This window comes from Primulina tabacum, chromosome 14 (genome assembly GCF_025594145.1).
Source record: "Primulina tabacum isolate GXHZ01 chromosome 14, ASM2559414v2, whole genome shotgun sequence".
Lineage (NCBI taxonomy): Eukaryota > Viridiplantae > Streptophyta > Magnoliopsida > Lamiales > Gesneriaceae > Primulina > Primulina tabacum.
In genome coordinates, this window is record NC_134563.1 from 2,104,973 (window position 1) to 2,130,944 (window position 25,972).

The 25,972-nt window shown below is 35.4% G+C and overlaps 3 protein-coding genes and 3 pseudogenes across 3 annotated transcripts; 3 read left to right on the plus strand and 3 right to left on the minus strand.

The window, feature by feature from the left end:
• Positions 1-125: 125 nt before the first annotated feature.
• On the minus strand, positions 126-4,468 carry LOC142525382 (phosphoinositide phospholipase C 2-like; annotated as a pseudogene).
• A 1,832-nt stretch (positions 4,469-6,300) lies between these two features.
• Positions 6,301-7,917, plus strand: LOC142525486 (UDP-glycosyltransferase 76B1-like). The gene is made up of 2 exons (XM_075629801.1): positions 6,301-6,870; positions 6,959-7,917. Exons 1-2 carry the CDS (start codon positions 6,375-6,377, stop codon positions 7,867-7,869), a joined length of 1,407 nt encoding a protein of 468 aa, XP_075485916.1. The 5' UTR covers positions 6,301-6,374; the 3' UTR covers positions 7,870-7,917.
• A 1,002-nt stretch (positions 7,918-8,919) lies between these two features.
• LOC142524999 (phosphoinositide phospholipase C 2-like) lies at positions 8,920-13,217 on the minus strand (annotated as a pseudogene).
• A 1,878-nt stretch (positions 13,218-15,095) lies between these two features.
• On the plus strand, positions 15,096-16,711 carry LOC142525436 (UDP-glycosyltransferase 76B1-like). The gene is made up of 2 exons (XM_075629731.1): positions 15,096-15,664; positions 15,753-16,711. The coding sequence occupies exons 1-2, from the start codon at positions 15,169-15,171 to the stop codon at positions 16,661-16,663; spliced, it is 1,407 nt and encodes a 468-aa protein (XP_075485846.1). The 5' UTR covers positions 15,096-15,168; the 3' UTR covers positions 16,664-16,711.
• Positions 16,712-17,773: 1,062 nt separating this feature from the next.
• On the minus strand, positions 17,774-22,116 carry LOC142524948 (phosphoinositide phospholipase C 2-like). Its single transcript, XM_075629107.1, has 8 exons — positions 21,887-22,116; positions 21,083-21,218; positions 20,765-21,007; positions 20,456-20,679; positions 19,826-19,943; positions 18,812-18,964; positions 18,607-18,693; positions 17,774-18,210 (listed from the first exon to the last, which is right to left on the minus strand). The coding sequence occupies exons 1-8, from the start codon at positions 22,099-22,101 to the stop codon at positions 17,917-17,919; spliced, it is 1,470 nt and encodes a 489-aa protein (XP_075485222.1). The 5' UTR covers positions 22,102-22,116; the 3' UTR covers positions 17,774-17,916.
• A 1,845-nt stretch (positions 22,117-23,961) lies between these two features.
• Positions 23,962-25,588, plus strand: LOC142525497 (UDP-glycosyltransferase 76B1-like; annotated as a pseudogene).
• The last annotated feature ends 384 nt before the right edge of the window (positions 25,589-25,972 follow it).

The window sequence follows — 25,972 nt, forward strand, 5'->3', positions numbered from 1 at the left end:
AAGTGAACAATTGGCTTGTCGGAGGCGTGATCAAATTTCGGCACAAGATGAAAAACAATAATAAAAGATAGACAGCCACAAACCATTGACATCTAAGACACAGTTCATATATCCTAGTAAGTCATTCATCACACAGCTCAACACAAAACAAGTTGCATTTATCTACATCATCGAACGGGTTTATCTCAAACACAGGACAGATCAAGTTTACAAAAAATAAGTTCCAGATCAAACAAACTCAAATCTCATGAGAAGCTTGACAGATTTATACTTATCCCCCTTTTGTGAGTGTAGTGGAACTGCTCGGATTCCTTTTCTGAGCTCCGACACGGGTAAACATGTTTGGCCTCCAAAGTCATCCTTTCCAGACATGTCATCCTCGTGGACTTCGATTCGAAGTAGAGCTAGTTCAGGTATTGTTAATGGGAACTCGAACACCTCATCCCAATTTGGAATCCAATTATCTTCAAGAGTCCTTGTTTTCTTCATAACAACATCACCGGGCACTCCAGCAATTCCCACCTGAGTTTTAGATAAATACTAGCAACTTAGTTACCTATGATGATTTATCAAACTGAATTTCCTAAGCTAGAACTCCATTCACAACTATTCCGTCCCTTGGCAAAAATGTACCTTCTTTTGCAAGCTTTGGACTTAATCATGCTGGCTAATGAAGAAAAACTTCGGAAATAATATCAACTCTAAATGCTAAATCTTTTACTGCTCAAATCTAACTAAACAAGGCACAGAGAAAAATCCACAAAAGTGGTACAATGTGATATTCAAGTTAAGAGGTAAACGACAGAACAGCCACATTGACGACAATTGAGGATAATAACAAAAGTTTGAGAGCCAAAACCGAACATATAATCAACAAGTAGAACACAAATAAAAGTAAGGTTCATAGCAGCAACTTACCCTTGCATAGAAATCCGGAGGAGAATAAGTATCAAAATGTGTATGATGGAAGTCGTAATAACATCCCTCACCCATAAAGACTGTCACCTGTTCAAGCAGAAAGCACATACATAGAATAAAAAAATTACACAGATTCAGCAGATATAGGGAAATCCCAAGGTTGAGAACATAAAAGAACATGAAAACATCAAATGTTTCAACTTACCCTCAAAGTAACTTTGATAGGTAATGTTGCTTTAGGATTGAAGACTTTCTCCAGTTCGTACCGGCCTTTAACAAAAACTCAGGTTTTTTAACATATCCACAGCCACCGTTGGCCCTGAACATGCCATGCATCAACCAAAGTGATCTTCCGTAACCCTATTGCAAGATCATAAAACTGGCTTATTTGCCCCGCACTATTCTAATACACCAGGCTATGAAGCCTAAAATGCTATGTTAGAACCAAAAATTTTGACTACGATCCAGAAATCACTAATGCGATGCTTTGGGTTTGAGACATGACACATAAACATTCAACTGAAGTTAAATAGCTTTTGGTCTTGACATTTATTTAGCCAAAGTAAAAATGAGGTGAAATTAGTGTTGAATGTGTATATATTTCTTTTCCATCTGCAACATTAAGGCAAGTGTGTGCAACCTCTAAAAAAATTATTATTGGATTTTCCTTTGTAAACTCCCTTAATGTTATGTAAATTTACAAAGAAAAATCTAATAATCATTTTTTTTTTTTGGTGATTGGGAAGATCAATCTAAATCAGGGATGCAAAAGGAAAAATAAAATAAGATCTTTCTTCTTCAGAATTCCCCCTAATATAATAGATTTAATCTTCAAATTCATATGAAGTAAAAAAATAAAAAATACAACTACCGACTATATAGATTTAATATAAAGTGCATGCATAATTCAGATTTAATATAAGTGCATGCATATAATTCTTTTACTGGCATTGCAACTATTCTTTTTCTTCCCAGGAAATTTGGTGAACCTACTAATAGGGGAGTCAGTGACTGAAGCCACAGTTAACAACAGCCGTAACTATAACAGCTTATTGATAATGCTAGAAACACTCCCTCGACTAAAAGCTTCCTCGTTTTGCCGGAGGACCTCTTCTAAAGTAGTTTTAATGTGCTTATACAGGAAATAATTTAGTGAGATGATTTCATGTTTGCCGTAAAAAAAAACAGTTTGATTTACAAATTATATATGCTTAACTTCCTCAGATGCACTAACCTGCATGTTGAATGCAACCATTTGAGCTCCATGCATCCATCCAACAAGGGGATTGTAATTGGATGAGTCAAAGCGTATTCCCTTTGGATATACTCTCAACAAGTTTCTTCCAGTAAATCTGAAGTAAAAAAGTATGAGAATGTTAAGGATTAGAAAATGCATAGTCCTAAGAACTACGAGAAATTCACAGACGAAAACATTAACAACCATAAAACAGAACAAACACCTAGCAACAATTTGAGGGCATAAAATAACTGTAGTGGGGCCAACAGCGAAATCATTCCATCTTTCTCAAATTTGCAAAAAATTGCAGCCCTTTACTAACATTTTTCTTAGATATTAATAGAGTGATAACCATCCAAAGTTTTTTTTTTTTTTTTGCATGAATCTATTGTATGCTAGTCTCAATCCTCGCGTATGCTTCATTATTTCAGTTGCTCCTGTGTGAACCTAAGAAGTGTATTCCATAACCTTACTCCACCATACATCCTATCGGTTGGCCAACATATAATTTTGAATTCTTAGAAAAAGCAACAACCAAAATTCAAAACCAAACTGTAGAGTACAGTGTTAGGTTCATTCATCAAACAGGAAAAATGGAAAAATAATGCATTAGCATGTGATAAACTACCTCACAATATCCTGTCCATAAGTTATAACAGCTTTTTCCAGCTCTTGTTCACTCAGGCTGAGACGCCTGACTTTATCAGGATCCACCCTAAGCCATTCATTCATTCCTCCTTTCCCCTTTCCAGCTTGAATAGCAATCAAACGCCTATATTCTGGTGCTGCATTTTGCTGCGACTTAGGGTCCTCTTCATCGCTTTCATCATTGTTTCCATTTAAATCATCCTCCTAGAGTAGAAATTAAGAAAAACTAGGAACTTTAGATTATTAGGTAAATGAGTCGGTGCTAAGGGAGAATAGTTAAAAAATACACCTCGTCATCATCAAGATTGGCTTTAAGACTGTTGACTTCATTTCCCCAAGCTTCTTCTTTAGTTGAATCCTTTTCCTTCTGTGATGCACTCTCCTTTACTTTAACATCCTTGGCCTGTAAGTATTCTTTGGGTGGCTTGGTTGATATAATTACCCTTCTCTTCAGAGATTCTGGGGTGGGAAACTCTTTCAAGCATTCAGAACCAGGAGAAAACAACATGTCTCCAAATGTTTCGGTTATCATCTGGATTCAGTCATGAGATGATCAATATGAAGAAATGGAAGTGCCTAACCACATTTCTAAACTCCATAGGCATACCTCTGCCACTTTAGCCTGGAGATCCGGAGTAAGATGATCTTCAAGAGTTATCACAACAGGATATTCAGAAGCAATAAAAGCATGTTCTTTGATTGATCTCAAACATTTTATAAGTTCAACAGGAGTGGTCAGAGTCCTACAAGTAAGCAAAGAAAGAAAGAAAAACACTAAGAAGAGAATAAACAGAAATGATTCTTTCAGATTACCATACACACAAACAGTACTGACTTTCAGCATGCAGGACATCCACGGACTTTCTTTCTAGACATATATGTGCTTGCTGTCATATATTTGGATGACAGTGAAACACAAAAATAAGATAGTCATTTGAAGTATTTGAATCAATATTCTTATAAATCCATTTTAATAACAAATTTATTATGTTTGTTTCAGGAAATATAAGCTGTCAACAGAATATAGTACTATTCAATTACTCCATCTTTATGCATCTTTTCCATTATGTATATGCATTACCAGTTTATATTTACCTACCTTCCTTGGGGCTGACTGGCTTGGCCGTAGCCTATGTTACATGCGAGTAGAGGTGTGCAACCATATGTAAACGAAATCATCATAAAACTTAGATTTATTTTTCATTTTATACAAAAAAAAATCTCATATGATTCAAGCTGGCATAAATGATACACTTCTCTTCTTGATCATGTATGTTATCATGAATTCCAGTTCTAGCATGTTCTATCATCATATGTTACAGAAAATGTTAAGAGCTAGAAAATCATAGGGAATTATACTAAAAATGAGTACGGTTCAATTCAGTAAAAAGAGCTGATTTGAAAAACATACCTCCCATGCAGAACGTCAACATTGTCTTTCGTGGAATTCGGCCATATATCTAATTCAACAACACGTACACCTTTATTCAGTGCGCTTATGATAGGAACATCACTACAATCACTACTTAGCTGATTCCCTGTTAAATAAGAATTGTGGCCAGTGTATATGAAATAATGCGAGATGGGAGCATCCATATCATGGTGGACCTGCAAAGGTAGAATCATAAGTTACGAGGTTAATGCAAGAAAATGACTGGTTGAACGATTTAAAATAAAAAATAAATAAATAAGAGATGCAAGCTACTAGCAGCTAAAATTTGCGCAGGAACATCGAAAAAACAGGTACTCAAGCAATATTAATAAAAAATAAATAAATAATTATCCTCCCATTGCTCAAGCACCTTTCTCTTCAGAAGGATGTACGGCCCGTGCTCTATGAAAAGTTCCACATGCCCGAATGGTTATGGAATCCCAGCTTCAGGATTGAGAAATATAGGATATAGTCCTTGACGCTGCCCGTCTGTAAACACTGTAAACATATGGCTGCATAGATAATTATTCTTTTCACAAGGCGATGTCTGTTTTGATGTTAGGCTAGTGCCATTGTTTAGTATAGCATCTTTACGTGCATAGAATCGGTCATCATATTAGATTCTTGTTTCATGTTAATAGATCATTACCTCCTCAGATTGGATGTACCTGCATCTTCTACTGATGCCGCATAATTATTTCAGTTGCTCGAAATTCTATCGACGTTGCCTCCTTGTCTTGTTTGAGTTCTTTTGTGCATTGTATTGTTATACTAGGTGTTCAGCAAGCTAATTTATTTGGTTTGATATGATTAATAATATATATGGATAAAACTATGGTCAAAGAACTATTGTATGTTTTGGTTTTAAAAATAGTTATCCCTTTCATATTAAAATAACAGGAGATGACTTATTAAAAAAACACAAATTATTTTTCTTACGTCAATCAAATAATTGAATTAAAATTACAATATTATATTTATATATTTTTTTAAATATATTCATTAATTATTGAAAAATGACAATATCAAATTTAATCAATCAAATCAGATATATTATTTATTTATTAATATTTCACATACAACTTAAATATTTTAATAATCACAATATTATATATCTATACAATCTCATTACTCCAAATAGGTTCGAGATGGAATCAAACCATATTACATTTCAAGTTTGAGCTGGACTTGTAAAAATATCGAGTTACTCGAACGTGTGCTCGAAAAACTCGAAAAAATTTAAACATAATAAAGGTCGAATCAAATTTTAACCTAACTACTAACAAATAATTTGACTCAATTGCACCTCTAAGTTCAACTAAACGGACCCTCAATTTACTAGGCATATAAAAACATACACATTACTTTAACTCACGTTAGTACGATCTTCATGTGTCAATAATAACATATCAATATTGCACGGAATTTATGTTGGCAGGTAAACAAAACATTCACATTAAAGCATACCTATCGAGTTGTTGTAGGGCTCCTACAATGGAGCCATAACCATTTCAACATATCTCAAAAGAATTTATAACCCTAATATTAAAAATTTCCTAAAACTTAAACTTAGTTATTAGCAAAATGAGCCGATAATCATTGCTATTATGCCAATAACAAGCTCAAAAGCCATTTGGTGGACTCGAATAGAAATAGGTATTTAATCTGTTTTTTTAACAAATAACTTCGGTACCCACAAATTTATTTTGAGATGTTTTATTTTTCTATAAAAGATAATATATGTGATATCTTTATCTCACGTCATAAAAATTAAAGATTTAAAATCCATAGCAACTTGAGTTAATCATTTTCGTAAAAGCGAGGACGAGTAGGGGTGTACGTAAACAAATCGAGTATACTAGATTAATATTTTATTCGTATTTTAAATTATTGAATTCGAACTTAACTCGAACATTTTCAAATTTTTTTCTGAATTCAATTGGAGTTAAAATTATTTGATGAACACTTTGCTGTTTTGTTACATTTTGTTAATATAAATATAATTGTTAAATAGTAATTTTTCCTTTACCAGGACTTCTCCGTCTTTTTGGAAATTTTTTGGGAATATCTTACTTTTCCTTTGCTTGCACTTCTCCAAAAAGCATAGAGCTATCTTCTTCACTCGAGGATAGCTTATCCATGGATAATAATCCCAGCAAAGCCATCTCACAGCATGCAAGAACACGCAGAGTAATCCTCTTCCCCTTCCCATTTCAAGGCCACATAAGCCCGATGATTCAGCTCGCCAACATTCTCCGCTCCAAAGGCTTCACAATCTCCATCCTACACACTCAATTCAACTCTCCGGATCCATCCAGGTACCCCCAATTCACGTTTCACCTCATCCCCGACGGATTACCGGAAGATCAAGCATCCAAAGGTGACCTTGCTGGCCTCATTGATCGCCTCAACACCAACTGTGTCGGGCCCACTCGCGAGTGCTTGGGGAAGTTGTTATCAACCCATGATGATGTTGCGTGTATGGTTACGGATGCGATGATGTATTCCTCGCAATCTGTTGCGGAGGATCTTGGCATACCCAGGATTGTGCTCAGGACAAGTAGTGTTTGCTCCTTTTTAGCCTTTGCTTCTGTTCCTGTTCTTCTAGAAAAAGGGTACTTCTCTGATATTCTGGGTATGTTTAAATTTCTTGGGGCTAATTTATTAACTGTGTTTGAAGAATATGAAATTTGTCTGAAAAAGATTGACGCTTTCTTGATTAGATTCGAGGAGAGAGGATCCAGTGCTTGAGCTACCACCACTTAGAGTAAAAGACATCCCGGGTATTCAAACACGGAACCTGATCGATGTTGAGCTGAAGATCATACGTAGCATGGTAGAAGGAACAAAGACTGCATCTGGGCTCATTTTCAATACCTTCCAGGATCTGGAAGAGCCGAATCTCGCCAATCTTAAGGAGCACTTTCGCATACCAACGTTTTTAATCGGGCCGTTTCACAAATTCTTTTCGGCGGCTTCGAGCAGTTTGTTGACACAAGATAGAAGCTCTATTTCCTGGCTGGATACCCAGAAACCGAGTTCTGTTATTTATGTCAGCTTCGGGAGTGCTGCGAAAATGGATGAAAAGGATGTAAGAGAAGTGGCTTGGGGTCTGGCACATAGTATGCAGCCATTCTTGTGGGTGGTGAGGCCTGGATCAGTCCAAGGCTCGGCATGGCTGGAATCATTTCCGAATGAATTCTTGGAGGTTGTGAGTCAAAGGGGATGTATTGTCAAATGGGCACCTCAGCAAGAAGTGTTGTCTCATCCTGCCGTCGGTGGATTTTGGACTCACAGCGGATGGAACTCTGTTCTTGAGAGTATTTGTGAAGGTGTTCCCATGATATGCTCGTCTTTGTTCGCAGATCAGCCGGTGAATTCTCGATACGTAAGTGATGTATGGCAACTTGGGATCAAACTAGAATACGGGTTGAAAAGAGAGGAGATTGAATCAGCAATCAGAAAGATAATGCTTGATAGGCAAGGCCAAGAAATAAGAGGGAGAGCTTTGCATTTGAAGGAGAAAATAGATGTTTCCTTAAAAACCGATGGTTTTTCAAGCCAATCACTAAATGCTTTATCTGATCTCATCTCCTCATTTAAATCTTCTGGTGTTTCTGTTGGTTCAGAATGATTTTAGGTGTGTTTCAAGACCTTTACGATATTTCATAGTTTTCTGTTTTGTGACTGTGTTCATTATTTTGTGAAATTAAGAAAAATGGTCTGCAAATTGTGAGGAAATTGGTATTATTTGCAGTTCCTAAACAGGGACTCATAAGCCCCATCACTAATCCACACAAAATGCCATTACCCGGATCTAACCTAATTATACCCTCGATTCATCTTCCACAAAACCGCCAATGGCTTACACAGCTTTTCACATTCGTTTCAATTAAGTTACTGATATAAGGTGCCAAGATATATCCGTCTTCTGTAAATTTACTATCAGACGGTTTTATAATTATATATTTATTGAGACGAGTTGATGGGTCCATATCTTCACTAAAAATTAATAATTTTTACACAAAAAATAATATTTTTTCATAGATGGAGTTGGGTTAGAGATTCGACTCACACAATTTGTTAGATATCTCACGTTGACTGAATTAAGTCCTTGAAAGTTGTTTATATGAACTTGGACAATCAGAATCAGTTTTTGGAGTTGAGTTAGGTTCAAATCTCAATCTTCGGATACACAATAATAACAATTATTATTAAAAAAAATATTTATTAATTATTGTTTGTATTGTTATTGTTAATTTTTTTAAAAATATAATAATTATTTACTACTATTACTAATAGTAGTAAATAATTATTGTACAATCATAATTCATAATAACATTACATGGCAACCGCCATTGTTGATTAAAAACTTGTACCCCTTGGCATTTGGTATATGCTAATAAGTTTTGGTTACATCAGAGATGATGATCATTTGAATTTGAATAAGATTTAGACAAGATTCAAATAGATTTGTGTGTCGATAAATTTACAATCATATATTTTTTTCTTCAATAACGAATGTGAGATAAAATAAGGGTGCATTTGATATTAAATAAATAGACGGACCATGACACCAAAAATTGTTAATATAATAGTCTCAAGTTCAATAAGACAGTACAGAAGAGACACTGAGTCAATTGCGGAATTTTATTTATCCATTGATGTCGCAATCTCATCCATGTTGATTGAATGTCTTTTGATCAAACAAGTGAACAATTGGCTTGTCGGAGGCGTGATCAAATTTCGGCACAAGATGAAAAACAATAATAAAAGATAGACAGCCACAAACCATTGACATCTAAGACACAGTTCATATATCCTAGTATGTCATTCATCACACAGCTCAACACAAAACAAGTTGCATTTATCTACATCATCGAACGGGTTTATCTCAAACACAGGACAGATCAAGTTTACAAAAAATAAGTTCCAGATCAAACAAACTCAAATCGCATGAGAAGCTTGACAGATTTATACTTATCCCCCTTTTGTGAGTGTAGTGGAACTGCTCGGATTCCTTTTCTGAGCTCCGACACGGGTAAACATGTTTGGCCTCCAAAGTCATCCTTTCCAGACATGTCATCCTCGTGGACTTCGATTCGAAGTAGAGCTAGTTCAGGTATTGTTAATGGGAACTCGAACACCTCATCCCAAGTTGGAATCCAATTATCTTCAAGAGTCCTTGTTTTCTTCATAACAACATCACCGGGCACTCCAGCAATTCCCACCTGAGTTTTAGATAAATACTAGCAACTTAGTTACCTATGATGATTTAGTCAAACTGAATTTCCTAAGCTAGAACTCCATTCACAACTATTCAGTCCCTTGGCAAAAATGTACCTTCTTTTGCAAGCTTTGGACTTAATCATGCTGGCTAATGAAGAAAAACTTCGGAAATAATATCAACTCTAAATGCTAAATCTTTTACTGCTCAAATCTAACTAAACAAGGCACAGAGAAAAATCCACAAAAGTGGTACAATGTGATATTCAAGTTAAGAGGTAAACGACAGAACAGCCACATGTTGACGACTAATTGAGGATAATAACAAAAGTTTGAGAGCCAAAACCGAACATATAATCAACAAGTAGAACACAAATCAAAGTAAGGTTCATAGCTAGCAACTTACCCTTGCATAGAAATCCGGAGGAGAATAAGTATCAAAATGTGTATGATGGAAGTCAGTAATACCATCCCTCACCCATAAAGACTGTCACCTGTTCAACAGAAAGCACATACATAAGAATAAAAAAATTACACAGATTCAGCAGATATAGGGAAATCCCAAGGTTGAGAACATAAAAGAACATGAAAACATCAAATGTTTCAACTTACCCTCAAAGTAACTTTGATAGGTAATGTTGCTTTAGGATTGAAGACTTCTCCGTTCGTACCGGCCTTTAACAAAAACTCAGGTTTTTTAACATATCCACAGCCACCGTTGGCCCTGAACATGCCATGCATCAACCAAAGTGATCTTCCGTAACCCTATTGCAAGATCATAAAACTGGCTTATTTGCCCCGCACTATTCTAATACACCAGGCTATGAAGCCTAAAATGTTATGTTAGAACCAAAAATTTTGACTACGATCCAGAAATCACTAATGCGATGCTTTGGGTTTGAGACATGACACATAAACATTCAACTGAAGTTAAATAGCTTTTGGTCTTGACATTTATTTAGCCAAAGTAAAAATGAGGTGAAATTAGTGTTGAATGTGTATATATTTTCTTTTCCATCTGCAACATTAAGGAAGTGTTTGCAACCTCTAAAAAAATTATTATTGGATTTTCCTTTGTAAACTCCCTTAATGTTTTGTAAATTTACAGAGAAAAATCTAATAATCAATTTTTTTTTTTTTGGTGATTGGGAAGATCATCTAAATCATGGATGCAAAAGGAAAATAAAATAAGATCTTTCTTCTTCAGAATTCCCCCTAATATAATAGATTTAATCTTCAAATTCATATAAAGTAAAAAAAAAAAAAGACAACTACCGACTATATAGATTTAATATAAGTGCATGCACAATTCAGATTTAATATAAGTGCATGCATAATTCTTTTACTGGCATTGCAATTATTCTTTTTCTTCCCAGGAAATTTGGTAACCTACTGATAGGGGAGTCAGCGACTGAAGCCACAGTTAACAACAGCCGTAACTATAACAGCTTATTGATAATGCTAGAAACACTCCCTCAACTAAAAGCTTCCTGGTTTTGCCGGAGGACCTCTTCTAAAGTAGTTTTAATGTGCTTATACAGGAAATAATTTAGCGAGATGATTTCGTGTTTGCGGTAAAAAAAACAGTTTGATTTACAAATTCTATATGCTTAACTTCCTCAGATGCACTAACCTGCATGTTGAATGCAACCATTTGAGCTCCATGCATCCATCCAACAAGGGGATTGTAATTGGATGAGTCAAAGCGTATTCCCTTTGGATATACTCTCAACAAGTTTACAGGGGTCAACAGCGAAATCATTCCATCTTTCTCAAATTTGCAAGAAATTGCAGCCCTTTACCAACATTTTTCTTAGATATTAATAGAGTGATAACCATCCCAAGTGACTTTTTTTTTTTTTGCATGAATCTATTGTATGCTAGTCTCAATCCTCGTGTATGCGTCATTATTTCAGTTGCTCCTGTGTGAACCTAAGAAGTGTATTCCATAACCTTACTCCACCATACATCCTATCGGTTGGCCAACATATAATTTTGAATTCTTAGAAAAAGCAACAACCAAAATTCAAAACCAAACTGTAGAGTATACAGTGTTAGGTTCATTCATCAAACAGGAAAAATGGAAAAATAATGCATTAGCATGTGATAAACTACCTCACAATATCATGTCCATAAGTTATAACAGCTTTTTCCAGCTCTTGTTCACTCAGGCTGAGACGCCTGACTTTATCAGGATCCACCCTAAGCCATTCTTTCATTCCTCCTTTCCCCTTTCCAGCTTGAATAGCAATCAAACGCCTATATTCTGGTGATGCATTTTGCTGCGACTTAGGGTCCTCTTCATCGCTTTCATCATTGTTTCCATTTAAATCATCCTCCTAGAGTAGAAATTAAGAAAAACTAGGAACTTTAGATTATTAGGTAAATGAGTCGGTGCTAAGGGAGAATAGTTAAAAAAATACACCTCGTTATCATCAAGATTGGCTTTAAAACTGTTGACTTCATTTCCCCAAGCTTCTTCTTTAGTTGAATCCTTTTCCTTCTGTGATGCACTCTCCTTTACTTTAACATCCTTGGCCTGTAAGTATTCTTTGGGTGGCTTGGTTGATATAATTACCCTTCTCTTCAGAGATTCTGGGGTGGGAAACTCTTTCAAGCATTCAGAACCAGGAGAAAACAACATGTCTCCAAATGTTTCGGTTATCATCTGGATTCAGTCATGAGATGATCAATATGAAGAAATGGAAGTGCCTAACCACATTTCTAAACTCCATAGGCATACCTCCGCCACTTTAGCCTGGAGATCCGGAGTAAGATGATCTTCAAGAGTTATCACAACAGGATATTCAGAAGCAATAAAAGCATGTTCTTTGATTGATCTCAAACATTTTATAAGTTCAACAGGAGTGGTCAGAGTCCTACAAGTAAGCAAAGAAAGAAAGAAAAACACTAAGAAGAGAATAAACATAAATGATTCTTTCAGATTACCATACACACAAACAGTACTGACTTTCAGCATGCAGGACATCCACGGACTTTCTTTCTAGACATATATGTGCTTGCTGTCATATATTTGGATGACAGTGAAACACAAAAATAAGATAGTCATTTGAAGTATTTGAATCAATATTCTTATAAATCCATTTTAATAACAAATTTATTATGTTTGTTTCAGGAAATATAAGCTGTCAACAGAATATAGTACTATTCAATTACTCCATCTTTATGCATCTTTTCCATTATGTATATGCATTACCAGTTTATATTTACCTACCTTCCTTGGGGCTGACTGGCTTGGCCGTAGCCTATGTTACATGCGAGTAGAGGTGTGCAACCATATGTAAACGAAATCATCATAAAACTTAGATTTATTTTTCATTTTATACAAAAAAAAATCTCATATGATTCATGCTGGCATAAATGATACACTTCTCTTCTTGATCATGTATGTTATCATGAATTCCAGTTCTAGCATGTTCTATCATCATATGTTACAGAAAATGTTAAGAGCTAGAAAATCATAGGGAATTATACTAAAAATGAGTACGGTTCGATTCAGTAAAAAGAGCTGATTTGAAAAACATACCTCCCATGCAGAACGTCAACATTGTCTTTCGTGGAATTCGGCCATATATCTAATTCAACAACACGTACACCTTTATTCAGTGCGCTTATGATAGGAACATCACTACAATCACTACTTAGCTGATTCCCTGTTAAATAAGAATTGTGGCCAGTGTATATGAAATAATGCGAGATGGGAGCATCCATATCATGGTGGACCTGCAAAGGTAGAATCACAAGTTACGAGGTTAATGCAAGAAAATGACTGGTTGAACGATTTAAAATAAAAAATAAATAAATAAGAGATGCAAGCTACTAGCAGCTAAAATTTGCGCAGGAACATCGAAAAAACAGGACTCAAGCAATATTAATAAAAAATAAATAAATAATTATCCTCCCATTGCTCAAGCACCTTTCTCTTCAGAAGGATGTACGGCCCGTGCTCTATGAAAAGTTCCACATGCCCGAATGGTTATGGAATCCCAGCTTCAGGATTGAGAAATATAGGATATAGTCCTTGACGCTGCCCGTCTGTAAACACTGTAAACATATGGCTGCATAGATAATTATTCTTTTCACAAGGCGATGTCTGTTTTGATGTTAGGCTAGTGCCATTGTTTAGTATAGCATCTTTACGTGCATAGAATCGGTCATCATATTAGATTCTTGTTTCATGTTAATAGATCATTACCTCCTCAGATTGGATGTACCTGCATCTTCTACTGATGCCGCATAATTATTTCAGTTGCTCGAAATTCTATCGACGTTGCCTCCTTGTCTTGTTTGAGTTCTTTTGTGCATTGTATTGTTATACTAGGTGTTCAGCAAGCTAATTTATTTGGTTTGATATGATTAATAATATATATGGATAAAACTATGGTCAAAGAACTATCGTATGTTTTGGTTTTAAAAATAGTTATCCCTTTCATATTAAAATAACAGGAGATGACTTATTAAAAAAACACAAATTATTTTTCTTACGTCAATCAAATAATTGAATTAAAATTACAATATTATATTTATATATTTTTTTAAATATATTCATTAATTATTGAAAAATGACAATATCAAATTTAATCAATCAAATCAGATATATTATTTATTTATTAATATTTCACATACAACTTAAATATTTTAATAATCACAATATTATATATCTATACAATCTCATTACTCCAAATAGGTTCGAGATGGAATCAAACCATATTACATTTCAAGTTTGAGCCTGGACTTGTAAAAATATCGAGTTACTCGAACGTGTGCTCGAAAAACTCGAAAAAATTTAAACATAATAAAGGTCGAATCAAATTTTAACCTAACTACTAACAAATAATTTGACTCAATTGCACCTCTAAGTTCAACTAAACGGACCCTCAATTTACTAGGCATATAAAAACATACACATTACTTTAACTCACGTTAGTACGATCTTCATGTGTCAATAATAACATATCAATATTGCACGGAATTTATGTTGGCAGGTAAACAAAACATTCACATTAAAGCATACCTATCGAGTTGTTGTAGGGCTCCTACAATGGAGCCATAACCATTTCAACATATCTCAAAAGAATTTATAACCCTAATATTAAAAATTCCTAAAACTTAAACTTAGTTATTAGCAAAATGAGCCGATAATCATTGCTATTATGCCAATAACAAGCTCAAAAGCCATTTGGTGGACTCGAATAGAAATAGGTATTTAATCTGTTTTTTTAACAAATAACTTCGGTACCCACAAATTTATTTTGAGATGTTTTATTTTTCTATAAAAGATAATATATGTGATATCTTTATCTGCACGTCATAAAAATTAAAGATTTAAAATCCATAGCAACTTGAGTTAATCATTTTCGTAAAAGCGAGGACGAGTAGGGGTGTACGTAAACAAATCGAGTATACTAGATTAATATTTTATTCGTATTTTAAATTATTGAATTCGAACTTAACTCGAACATTTTCAAATTTTTTTCTGAATTCAATTGGAGTTAAAATTATTTGATGAACACTTTGCTGTTTTGTTACATTTTGTTAATATAAATATAATTGTTAAATAGTAATTTTTCCTTTACCAGGACTTCTCCGTCTTTTTGGAAATTTTTTGGGAATATCTTACTTTTCCTTTGCTTGCACTTCTCCAAAAAGCATAGAGCTATCTTCTTCACTCGAGGATAGCTTATCCATGGATAATAATCCCAGCAAAGCCATCTCACAGCATGCAAGAACACGCAGAGTAATCCTCTTCCCCTTCCCATTTCAAGGCCACATAAGCCCGATGATTCAGCTCGCCAACATTCTCCGCTCCAAAGGCTTCACAATCTCCATCCTACACACTCAATTCAACTCTCCGGATCCATCCAGGTACCCCCAATTCACGTTTCACCTCATCCCCGACGGATTACCGGAAGATCAAGCATCCAAAGGTGACCTTGCTGGCCTCATTGATCGCCTCAACACCAACTGTGTCGGGCCCACTCGCGAGTGCTTGGGGAAGTTGTTATCAACCCATGATGATGTTGCGTGTATGGTTACGGATGCGATGATGTATTCCTCGCAATCTGTTGCGGAGGATCTTGGCATACCCAGGATTGTGCTCAGGACAAGTAGTGTTTGCTCCTTTTTAGCCTTTGCTTCTGTTCCTGTTCTTCTAGAAAAAGGGTACTTCTCTGATATTCTGGGTATGTTTAAATTTCTTGGGGCTAATTTATTAACTGTGTTTGAAGAATATGAAATTTGTCTGAAAAAGATTGACGCTTTCTTGATTAGATTCGAGGAGAGAGGATCCAGTGCTTGAGCTACCACCACTTAGAGTAAAAGACATCCCGGGTATTCAAACACGGAACCTGATCGATGTTGAGCTGAAGATCATACGTAGCATGGTAGAAGGAACAAAGACTGCATCTGGGCTCATTTTCAATACCTTCCAGGATCTGGAAGAGCCGAATCTCGCCAATCTTAAGGAGCACTTTCGCATACCAACGTTTTTAATCGGGCCGTTTCACAAATTCTTTTCGGCGGCTTCGAGCAGTTTGTTGACACAAGATAGAAGCTCTATTTCCTGGCTGGATACCCAGAAACCGAGTTCTGTTATTTATGTCAGCTTCGGGAGTGCTGCGAAAATGGATGAAAAGGATGTAAGAGAAGTGGCTTGGGGTCTGGCACATAGTATGCAGCCATTCTTGTGGGTGGTGAGGCCTGGATCAGTCCAAGGCTCGGCGTGGCTGGAATCATTTCCGAATGAATTCTTGGAGGTTGTGAGTAAAAGGGGATGTATTGTCAAATGGGCACCTCAGCAAGAAGTGTTGTCTCATCCTGCCGTCGGTGGATTTTGGACTCACAGCGGATGGAACTCTGTTCTTGAGAGTATTTGTGAAGGTGTTCCCATGATATGCTCGTCTTTGTTCGCAGATCAGCCGGTGAATTCTCGATACGTAAGTGATGTATGGCAACTTGGGATCAAACTAGAATACGGGTTGAAAAGAGAGGAGATTGAATCAGCAATCAGAAAGATAATGCTTGATAGGCAAGGCCAAGAAATAAGAGAGAGAGCTTTGCATTTGAAGGAGAAAATAGATGTTTCCTTAAAAACCGATGGTTTTTCAAGCCAATCACTAAATGCTTTATCTGATCTCATCTCCTCATTTAAATCTTCTGGTGTTTCTGTTGGTTCAGAATGATTTTAGGTGTGTTTCAAGACCTTTACGATATTTCATAGTTTTCTGTTTTGTGACTGTGTTCATTATTTTGTGAAATTAAGAAAAATGGTCTGCAAATTGTGAGGAAATTGGTATTATTTGCAGTTCCTAAACAGGGACTCATAAGCCCCATCACTAATCCACACAAAATGCCATTACCCGGATCTAACCTAATTATACCCTCGATTCATCTTCCACAAAACCGCCAATGGCTTACACAGCTTTTCACATTCGTTTCAATTAAGTTACTGATATAAGGTGCCAAGATATATCCGTCTTCTGTAAATTTACTATCAGACGGTTTTATAATTATATATTTATTGAGACGAGTTGATGGGTCCATATCTTCACTAAAAATTAATACTTTTTACACAAAAAATAATATTTTTTCATAGATGGAGTTGGGTTAGAGATTCGACTCACACAATTTGTTAGATATCTCACGTTGACTGAATTAAGTCCTTGAAAGTTGTTTATATGAACTTGGACAATCAGAGTCAGTTTTTGGAGTTGAGTTAGGTTCAAATCTCAATCTTCGGATACATAATAATAACAATTATTATTAAAAAAAAATATTTATTAATTATTGTTTGTATTGTTATTGTTAATTTTTTTAAAAATATAATAATTCATAATAACATTACATGGCAACCGCCATTGTTGATTAAAAACTTGTACCCCTTGGCATTTGGTATATGCTAATAAGTTTTAGTTACATCAGAGATGATGATCATTTGAATTTGAATAAGATTTAGACAAGATTCAAATAGATTTGTGTGTCGATAAATTTACAATCATATATTTTTTTCTTCAATAACGAATGTGAGATAAAATAAGGGTGCATTTGATATTAAATAAATAGACGGACCATGAAACCAAAAATTGTTAATATAATAGTCTCAAGTTCAATAAGACAGTACAGAAGAGACACGAGTCAATTGCGGAATTTTATTTATCCATTGATGTCGCAATCTCATCCATGTTGATTGAATGTCTTTTGATCAAACAAGTGAACAATTGGCTTGTCGGAGGCGTGATCAAATTTCGGCACAAGATGAAAAACAATAATAAAAGATAGACAGCCACAAACCATTGACATCTAAGACACAGTTCATATATCCTAGTATGTCATTCATCACACAGCTCAACACAAAACAAGTTGCATTTATCTACATCATCGAACGGGTTTATCTCAAACACAGGACAGATCAAGTTTACAAAAAATAAGTTCCAGATCAAACAAACTCAAATCGCATGAGAAGCTTGACAGATTTATACTTATCCCCCTTTTGTGAGTGTAGTGGAACTGCTCGGATTCCTTTTCTGAGCTCCGACACGGGTAAACATGTTTGGCCTCCAAAGTCATCCTTTCCAGACATGTCATCCTCGTGGACTTCGATCCGAAGTAGAGCTAGTTCAGGTATTGTTAATGGGAACTCGAACACCTCATCCCAAGTTGGAATCCAATTATCTTCAAGAGTCCTTGTTTTCTTCATAACAACATCACCGGGCACTCCAGCGATTCCCACCTGAGTTTTAGATAAATACTAGCAACTTAGTTACCTATGATGATTTGTCAAACTGAATTTCCTAAGCTAGAACTCCATTCACAACTATTCAGTCCCTTGGCAAAAATGTACCTTCTTTTGCAAGCTTTGGACTTAATCATGCTGGCTAATGAAGAAAAACTTCGGAAATAATATCAACTCTAAATGCTAAATCTTTTACTGCTCAAATCTAACTAAACAAGGCACAGAGAAAAATCCACAAAAGTGGTACAATGTGATATTCAAGTTAAGAGGTAAACGACAGAACAGCCATGTTGACGATAATTGAGGATAATAACAAAAGTTTGAGAGCCAAAACCGAAAATATAATCAAGAAGTAGACCACAAATCAAAGTAAGGTTCATAGTAGCAACTTACCCTTGCATAGAAATCCGGAGGAGAATAAGTATCAAAATGTGTATGATGGAAGTCATAATACCATCCCTCACCCATAAAGACTGTCACCTGTTCAGCAGAAAGCACATACATATGAATAAAAAAATTACACAGATTCAGCAGATATAGGGAAATCCCAAGGTTGAGAACATAAAAGAACATGAAAACATCAAATGTTTCAACTTACCCTCAAAGTAACTTTGATAGGTAATGTTGCTTTAGGATTGAAGATTTCTCCATTCGTACCGGCCTTTAACAAAAACTCAGGTTTTTTAACATATCCACAGCCACCGTTGGCCCTGAACATGCCATGCATCAACCAAAGTGATCTTCCGTAACCCTGTTGCAAGATCATAAAACTGGCTTATTTGCCCCGCACTATTCTAATACACCAGGCTATGAAGCCTAAAATGCTATGTTAGAACCAAAAATTTTGACTACGAACCAGAAATCACTAGTGTGATGCTTTGGGTTTGAGACATGACACATAAACATTCAACTGAAGTAAAATAGCTTTTGGTTAGCCAAAGTAAAAATGAGGTGAAATTAGTGTTGAATGTGTATATAATTTCTTTTCCATCTGCAACATTAAGCAAATGTGTGCAACCTCTAAAAAAAATTATTATTGGATTTTCCTTTGTAAACTCCCTTAATGTTATGTAAATTTACAAAGAAAAATCTAATAATCATTTTTTTTTTTTGGTGATTGGGAAGACAATCTAAATCAGGGATGCAAAAGGAAAAATAAAATAAGATCTTTCTTCTTCAGAATTCCCCCTAATATAATAGATTTAATCTTCAAATTCATATGAAGTAAAAAAAATAAAAAAATACAACTACCGACTATATAGATTTAATATAAATGCATGCATAATTCATATTTAATATAAGTGCATGCATATAATTCTTTTACTGGCATTGCAACTATTCTTTTTCTTCCCAGGAAATTTGGTGACCTACTAATAGGGGAGTCAGTGACTGAAGCCACAGTTAACAACAGCCGTAACTATAACAGCTTATTGATAATGCTAGAAACACTCCCTCGACTAAAAGCTTCCTCGTTTTGCCGGAGGACCTCTTCAAAAGTAGTTTTAATGTGCTTATACAGGAAATAATTTAGTGAGATGATTTCATGTTTGCCGTAAAAAAAAACAGTTTGATTTACAAATTATATATGCTTAACTTCCTCAGATGCACTAACCTGCATGTTGAATGCAACCATTTGAGCTCCATGCATCCATCCAACAAGGGGATTGTAATTGGATGAGTCAAAGCGTATTCCCTTTGGATATACTCTCAACAAGTTTCTTCCTGTAAATCTGAAGTAAAAAAGTATGAGAATGTTAAGGATTAGAAAATGCATAGTCCTAAGAACTACGAGAAATTCACAGACGAAAACATTAACAACCATAAAACAGAACAAACACCTAGCAACAATTTGAGGGCATAAAATAACTGTAGTGGGGCCAACAGCGAAATCATTCCATCTTTCTCAAATTTGCAAAAAATTGCAGCCCTTTACTAACATTTTTCTTAGATATTAATAGAGTGATAACCATCCAAAGTTATTTTTTTTTTTTGCATGAATCTATTGTATGCTAGTCTCAATCCTCGCGTATGCTTCATTATTTCAGTTGCTCCTGTGTGAACCTAAGAAGTGTATTCCATAACCTTACTCCACCATACATCCTATCGGTTGGCCAACATATAATTTTGAATTCTTAGAAAAAGCAACAACCAAAATTCAAAACCAAACTGTAGAGTACAGTGTTAGGTTCATTCATCAAACAGGAAAAATGGAAAAATAATGCATTAGCATGTGATAAACTACCTCACAATATCCTGTCCATAAGTTATAACAGCTTTTTCCAGCTCTTGTTCACTCAGGCTGAGACGCCTGACTTTATCAGGATCCACCCTAAGCCATTCATTCATTCCTCCTTTCCCCTTTCCAGCTTGAATAGCAATCAAACGCCTATATTCTGGTGCTGCATTTTGCTGCGACTTAGGGTCCTCTTCATCGCTTTCATCATTGTTTCCATTTAAATCATCCTCCTAGAGTAGAAATTAAGAAAAACTAGGAACTTTAGATTATTAGGTAAATGAGTCGGTGCTAAGGGAGAATAGTTAAAAAATACACCTCGTCATCATCAAGATTGGCTTTAAGACTGTTGACTTCATTTCCCCAAGCTTCTTCTTTAGTTGAATCCTTTTCCTTCTGTGATGCACTCTCCTTTACTTTAACATCCTTGGCCTGTAAGTATTCTTTGGGTGGCTTGGTTGATATAATTACCCTTCTCTTCAGAGATTCTGGGGTGGGAAACTCTTTCAAGCATTCAGAACCAGGAGAAAACAACATGTCTCCAAATGTTTCGGTTATCATCTGGATTCAGTCATGAGATGATCAATATGAAGAAATGGAAGTGCCTAACCACATTTCTAAACTCCATAGGCATACCTCTGCCACTTTAGCCTGGAGATCCGGAGTAAGATGATCTTCAAGAGTTATCACAACAGGATATTCAGAAGCAATAAAAGCATGTTCTTTGATTGATCTCAAACATTTTATAAGTTCAACAGGAGTGGTCAGAGTCCTACAAGTAAGCAAAGAAAGAAAGAAAAACACTAAGAAGAGAATAAACAGAAATGATTCTTTCAGATTACCAAACACACAAACAGTACTGACTTTCAGCATGCAGGACATCCACGGACTTTCTTTCTAGACATATATGTGCTTGCTGTCATATATTTGGATGACAGTGAAACACAAAAATAAGATAGTCATTTGAAGTATTTGAATCAATATTCTTATAAATCCATTTTAATAACAAATTTATTATGTTTGTTTCAGGAAATATAAGCTGTCAACAGAATATAGTACTATTCAATTACTCCATCTTTATGCATCTTTTCCATTATGTATATGCATTACCAGTTTATATTTACCTACCTTCCTTGGGGCTGACTGGCTTGGCCGTAGCCTATGTTACATGCGAGTAGAGGTGTGCAACCATATGTAAACGAAATCATCATAAAACTTAGATTTATTTTTCATTTTATACAAAAAAAAATCTCATATGATTCAAGCTGGCATAAATGATACACTTCTCTTCTTGATCATGTATGTTATCATGAATTCCAGTTCTAGCATGTTCTATCATCATATGTTACAGAAAATGTTAAGAGCTAGAAAATCATAGGGAATTATACTAAAAATGAGTACGGTTCAATTCAGTAAAAAGAGCTGATTTGAAAAACATACCTCCCATGCAGAACGTCAACATTGTCTTTCGTGGAATTCGGCCATATATCTAATTCAACAACACGTACACCTTTATTCAGTGCGCTTATGATAGGAACATCACTACAATCACTACTTAGCTGATTCCCTGTTAAATAAGAATTGTGGCCAGTGTATATGAAATAATGCGAGATGGGAGCATCCATATCATGGTGGACCTGCAAAGGTAGAATCATAAGTTACGAGGTTAATGCAAGAAAATGACTGGTTGAACGATTTAAAATAAAAAATAAATAAATAAGAGATGCAAGCTACTAGCAGCTAAAATTTGCGCAGGAACATCGAAAAAACAGGTCTCAAGCAATATTAATAAAAAATAAATAAATAATTATCCTCCCATTGCTCAAGAACCTTTCTCTTCAGAAGGATGTACGGCCCGTGCTCTATGAAAAGTTCCACATGCCCGAATGGTTATGGAATCCCAGCTTCAGGATTGAGAAATATAGGATATATTCCTTGACGCTGCCCGTCTGTAAACACTGTAAACATATGGCTGCATAGATAATTATTCTTTTCACAAGGCGATGTCTGTTTTGATGTTAGGCTAGTGCCACTGTTTAGTATAGCATCTTTACGTGCATAGAATCGGTCATCATATTAGATTCTTGTTTCATGTTAATAGATCATTACCTCCTCAGATTGGATGTACCTGCATCTTCTACTGATGCCGCATAATTATTTCAGTTGCTCGAAATTCTATCGACGTTGCCTCCTTGTCTTGTTTGAGTTCTTTTGTGCATTGTATTGTTATACTAGGTGTTCAGCAAGCTAATTTATTTGGTTTGATATGATTAATAATATATATGGATAAAACTATGGTCAAAGAACTATCGTATGTTTTGGTTTTAAAAATAGTTATCCCTTTCATATTAAAATAACAGGAGATGACTTATTAAAAAAACACAAATTATTTTTCTTACGTCAATCAAATAATTGAATTAAAATTACAATATTATATTTATATATTTTTTTAAATATATTCATTAATTATTGAAAAATGACAATATCAAATTTAATCAATCAAATCAGATATATTATTTATTTATTAATATTTCACATACAACTTAAATATTTTAATAATCACAATATTATATATCTATACAATCTCATTACTCCAAATAGGTTCGAGATGGAATCAAACCATATTACATTTCAAGTTTGAGCTGGACTTGTAAAAATATCGAGTTACTCGAACGTGTGCTCGAAAAACTCGAAAAAATTTAAACATAATAAAGGTCGAATCAAATTTTAACCTAACTACTAACAAATAATTTGACTCAATTGCACCTCTAAGTTCAACTAAACGGACCCTCAATTTACTAGGCATATAAAAACATACACATTACTTTAACTCACGTTAGTACGATCTTCATGTGTCAATAATAACATATCAATATTGCACGGAATTTATGTTGGCAGGTAAACAAAACATTCACATTAAAGCATACCTATCGAGTTGTTGTAGGGCTCCTACAATGGAGCCATAACCATTTCAACATATCTCAAAAGAATTTATAACCCTAATATTAAAAATTTCCTAAAACTTAAACTTAGTTATTAGCAAAATGAGCCGATAATCATTGCTATTATGCCAATAACAAGCTCAAAAGCCATTTGGTGGACTCGAATAGAAATAGGTATTTAATCTGTTTTTTTAACAAATAACTTCGGTACCCACAAATTTATTTTGAGATGTTTTATTTTTCTATAAAAGATAATATATGTGATATCTTTATCTCACGTCATAAAAATTAAAGATTTAAAATCCATAGCAACTTGAGTTAATCATTTTCGTAAAAGCGAGGACGAGTAGGGGTGTACGTAAACAAATCGAGTATACTAGATTAATATTTTATTCGTATTTTAAATTATTGAATTCGAACTTAACTCGAACATTTTCAAATTTTTTTCTGAATTCAATTGGAGTTAAAATTATTTGATGAACACTTTGCTGTTTTGTTACATTTTGTTAATATAAATATAATTGTTAAATAGTAATTTTTCCTTTACCAGGACTTCTCCGTCTTTTTGGAAATTTGTTGGGAATATCTTACTTTTCCTTTGCTTGCACTTCTCCAAAAAGCATAGAGCTATCTTCTTCACTCAAGGATAGCTTATCCATGGATAATAATCCCAGCAAAGCCATCTCACAGCATGCAAGAACACGCAGAGTAATCCTCTTCCCCTTCCCATTTCAAGGCCACATAAGCCCGATGATTCAGCTCGCCAACATTCTCCGCTCCAAAGGCTTCACAATCTCCATCCTACACACTCAATTCAACTCTCCGGATCCATCCAGGTACCCCCAATTCACGTTTCACCTCATCCCCGACGGATTACCGGAAGATCAAGCATCCAAAGGTGACCTTGCTGGCCTCATTGATCGCCTCAACACCAACTGTGTCGGGCCCACTCGCGAGTGCTTGGGGAAGTTGTTATCAACCCATGATGATGTTGCGTGTATGGTTACGGATGCGATGATGTATTCCTCGCAATCTGTTGCGGAGGATCTTGGCATACCCAGGATTGTGCTCAGGACAAGTAGTGTTTGCTCCTTTTTAGCCTTTGCTTCTGTTCCTGTTCTTCTAGAAAAAGGGTACTTCTCTGATATTCTGGGTATGTTTAAATTTCTTGGGGCTAATTTATTAACTGTGTTTGAAGAATATGAAATTTGTCTGAAAAAGATTGACGCTTTCTTGATTAGATTCGAGGAGAGAGGATCCAGTGCTTGAGCTACCACCACTTAGAGTAAAAGACATCCCGGGTATTCAAACACGGAACCTGATCGATGTTGAGCTGAAGATCATACGTAGCATGGTAGAAGGAACAAAGACTGCATCTGGGCTCATTTTCAATACCTTCCAGGATCTGGAAGAGCCGAATCTCGCCAATCTTAAGGAGCACTTTCGCATACCAACGTTTTTAATCGGGCCGTTTCACAAATTCTTTTCGGCGGCTTCGAGCAGTTTGTTGACACAAGATAGAAGCTCTATTTCCTGGCTGGATACCCAGAAACCGAGTTCTGTTATTTATGTCAGCTTCGGGAGTGCTGCGAAAATGGATGAAAAGGATGTAAGAGAAGTGGCTTGGGGTCTGGCACATAGTATGCAGCCATTCTTGTGGGTGGTGAGGCCTGGATCAGTCCAAGGCTCGGCAGTGGCTGGAATCATTTCCGAATGAATTCTTGGAGGTTGTGAGTAAAAGGGGATGTATTGTCAAATGGGCACCTCAGCAAGAAGTGTTGTCTCATCCTGCCGTCGGTGGATTTTGGACTCACAGCGGATGGAACTCTGTTCTTGAGAGTATTTGTGAAGGTGTTCCCATGATATGCTCGTCTTTGTTCGCAGATCAGCCGGTGAATTCTCGATACGTAAGTGATGTATGGCAACTTGGGATCAAACTAGAATACGGGTTGAAAAGAGAGGAGATTGAATCAGCAATCAGAAAGATAATGCTTGATAGGCAAGGCCAAGAAATAAGAGGAGAGCTTTGCATTTGAAGGAGAAAATAGATGTTTCCTTAAAAACCGATGGTTTTTCAAGCCAATCACTAAATGCTTTATCTGATCTCATCTCCTCATTTAAATCTTCTGGTGTTTCTGTTGGTTCAGAATGATTTTAGGTGTGTTTCAAGACCTTTACGATATTTCATAGTTTTCTGTTTTGTGACTGTGTTCATTATTTTGTGAAATTAAGAAAAATGGTCTGCAAATTGTGAGGAAATTGGTATTATTTGCAGTTCCTAAACAGGGACTCATAAGCCCCATCACTAATCCACACAAAATGCCATTACCCGGATCTAACCTAATTATACCCTCGATTCATCTTCCACAAAACCGCCAATGGCTTACACAGCTTTTCACATTCGTTTCAATTAAGTTACTGATATAAGGTGCCAAGATATATCCGTCTTCTGTAAATTTACTATCAGACGGTTTTATAATTATATATTTATTGAGACGAGTTGATGGGTCCATATCTTCACTAAAAATTAATACTTTTTACACAAAAAATAATATTTTTTCATAGATGGAGTTGGGTTAGAGAT

Excerpts from the sequence above, each read along its gene's own strand:
- LOC142525486 (XM_075629801.1), top strand. The coding sequence starts at position 6,375 with ATGGATAATAATCCCAGCAAAGCCATCTCACAGCATGCAAGAACACGC. Across the intron at positions 6,871-6,958 it reads GTACTTCTCTGATATTCTGG|ATTCGAGGAGAGAGGATCCA; the intron begins GTATGTTTAAAT and ends TTTCTTGATTAG.
- LOC142525436 (XM_075629731.1), top strand. The coding sequence starts at position 15,169 with ATGGATAATAATCCCAGCAAAGCCATCTCACAGCATGCAAGAACACGC. Across the intron at positions 15,665-15,752 it reads GTACTTCTCTGATATTCTGG|ATTCGAGGAGAGAGGATCCA; the intron begins GTATGTTTAAAT and ends TTTCTTGATTAG.
- LOC142524948 (XM_075629107.1), bottom strand. The coding sequence starts at position 22,101 with ATGATTCTACCTTTGCAGGTCCACCATGATATGGATGCTCCCATCTCG. Across the intron at positions 21,219-21,886 it reads GTTGACGTTCTGCATGGGAG|GACTCTGACCACTCCTGTTG; the intron begins GTATGTTTTTCA and ends GCTTACTTGTAG. Across the intron at positions 18,211-18,606 it reads CTCCGGATTTCTATGCAAGG|GTGGGAATCGCTGGAGTGCC; the intron begins GTAAGTTGCTAC and ends TCTAAAACTCAG.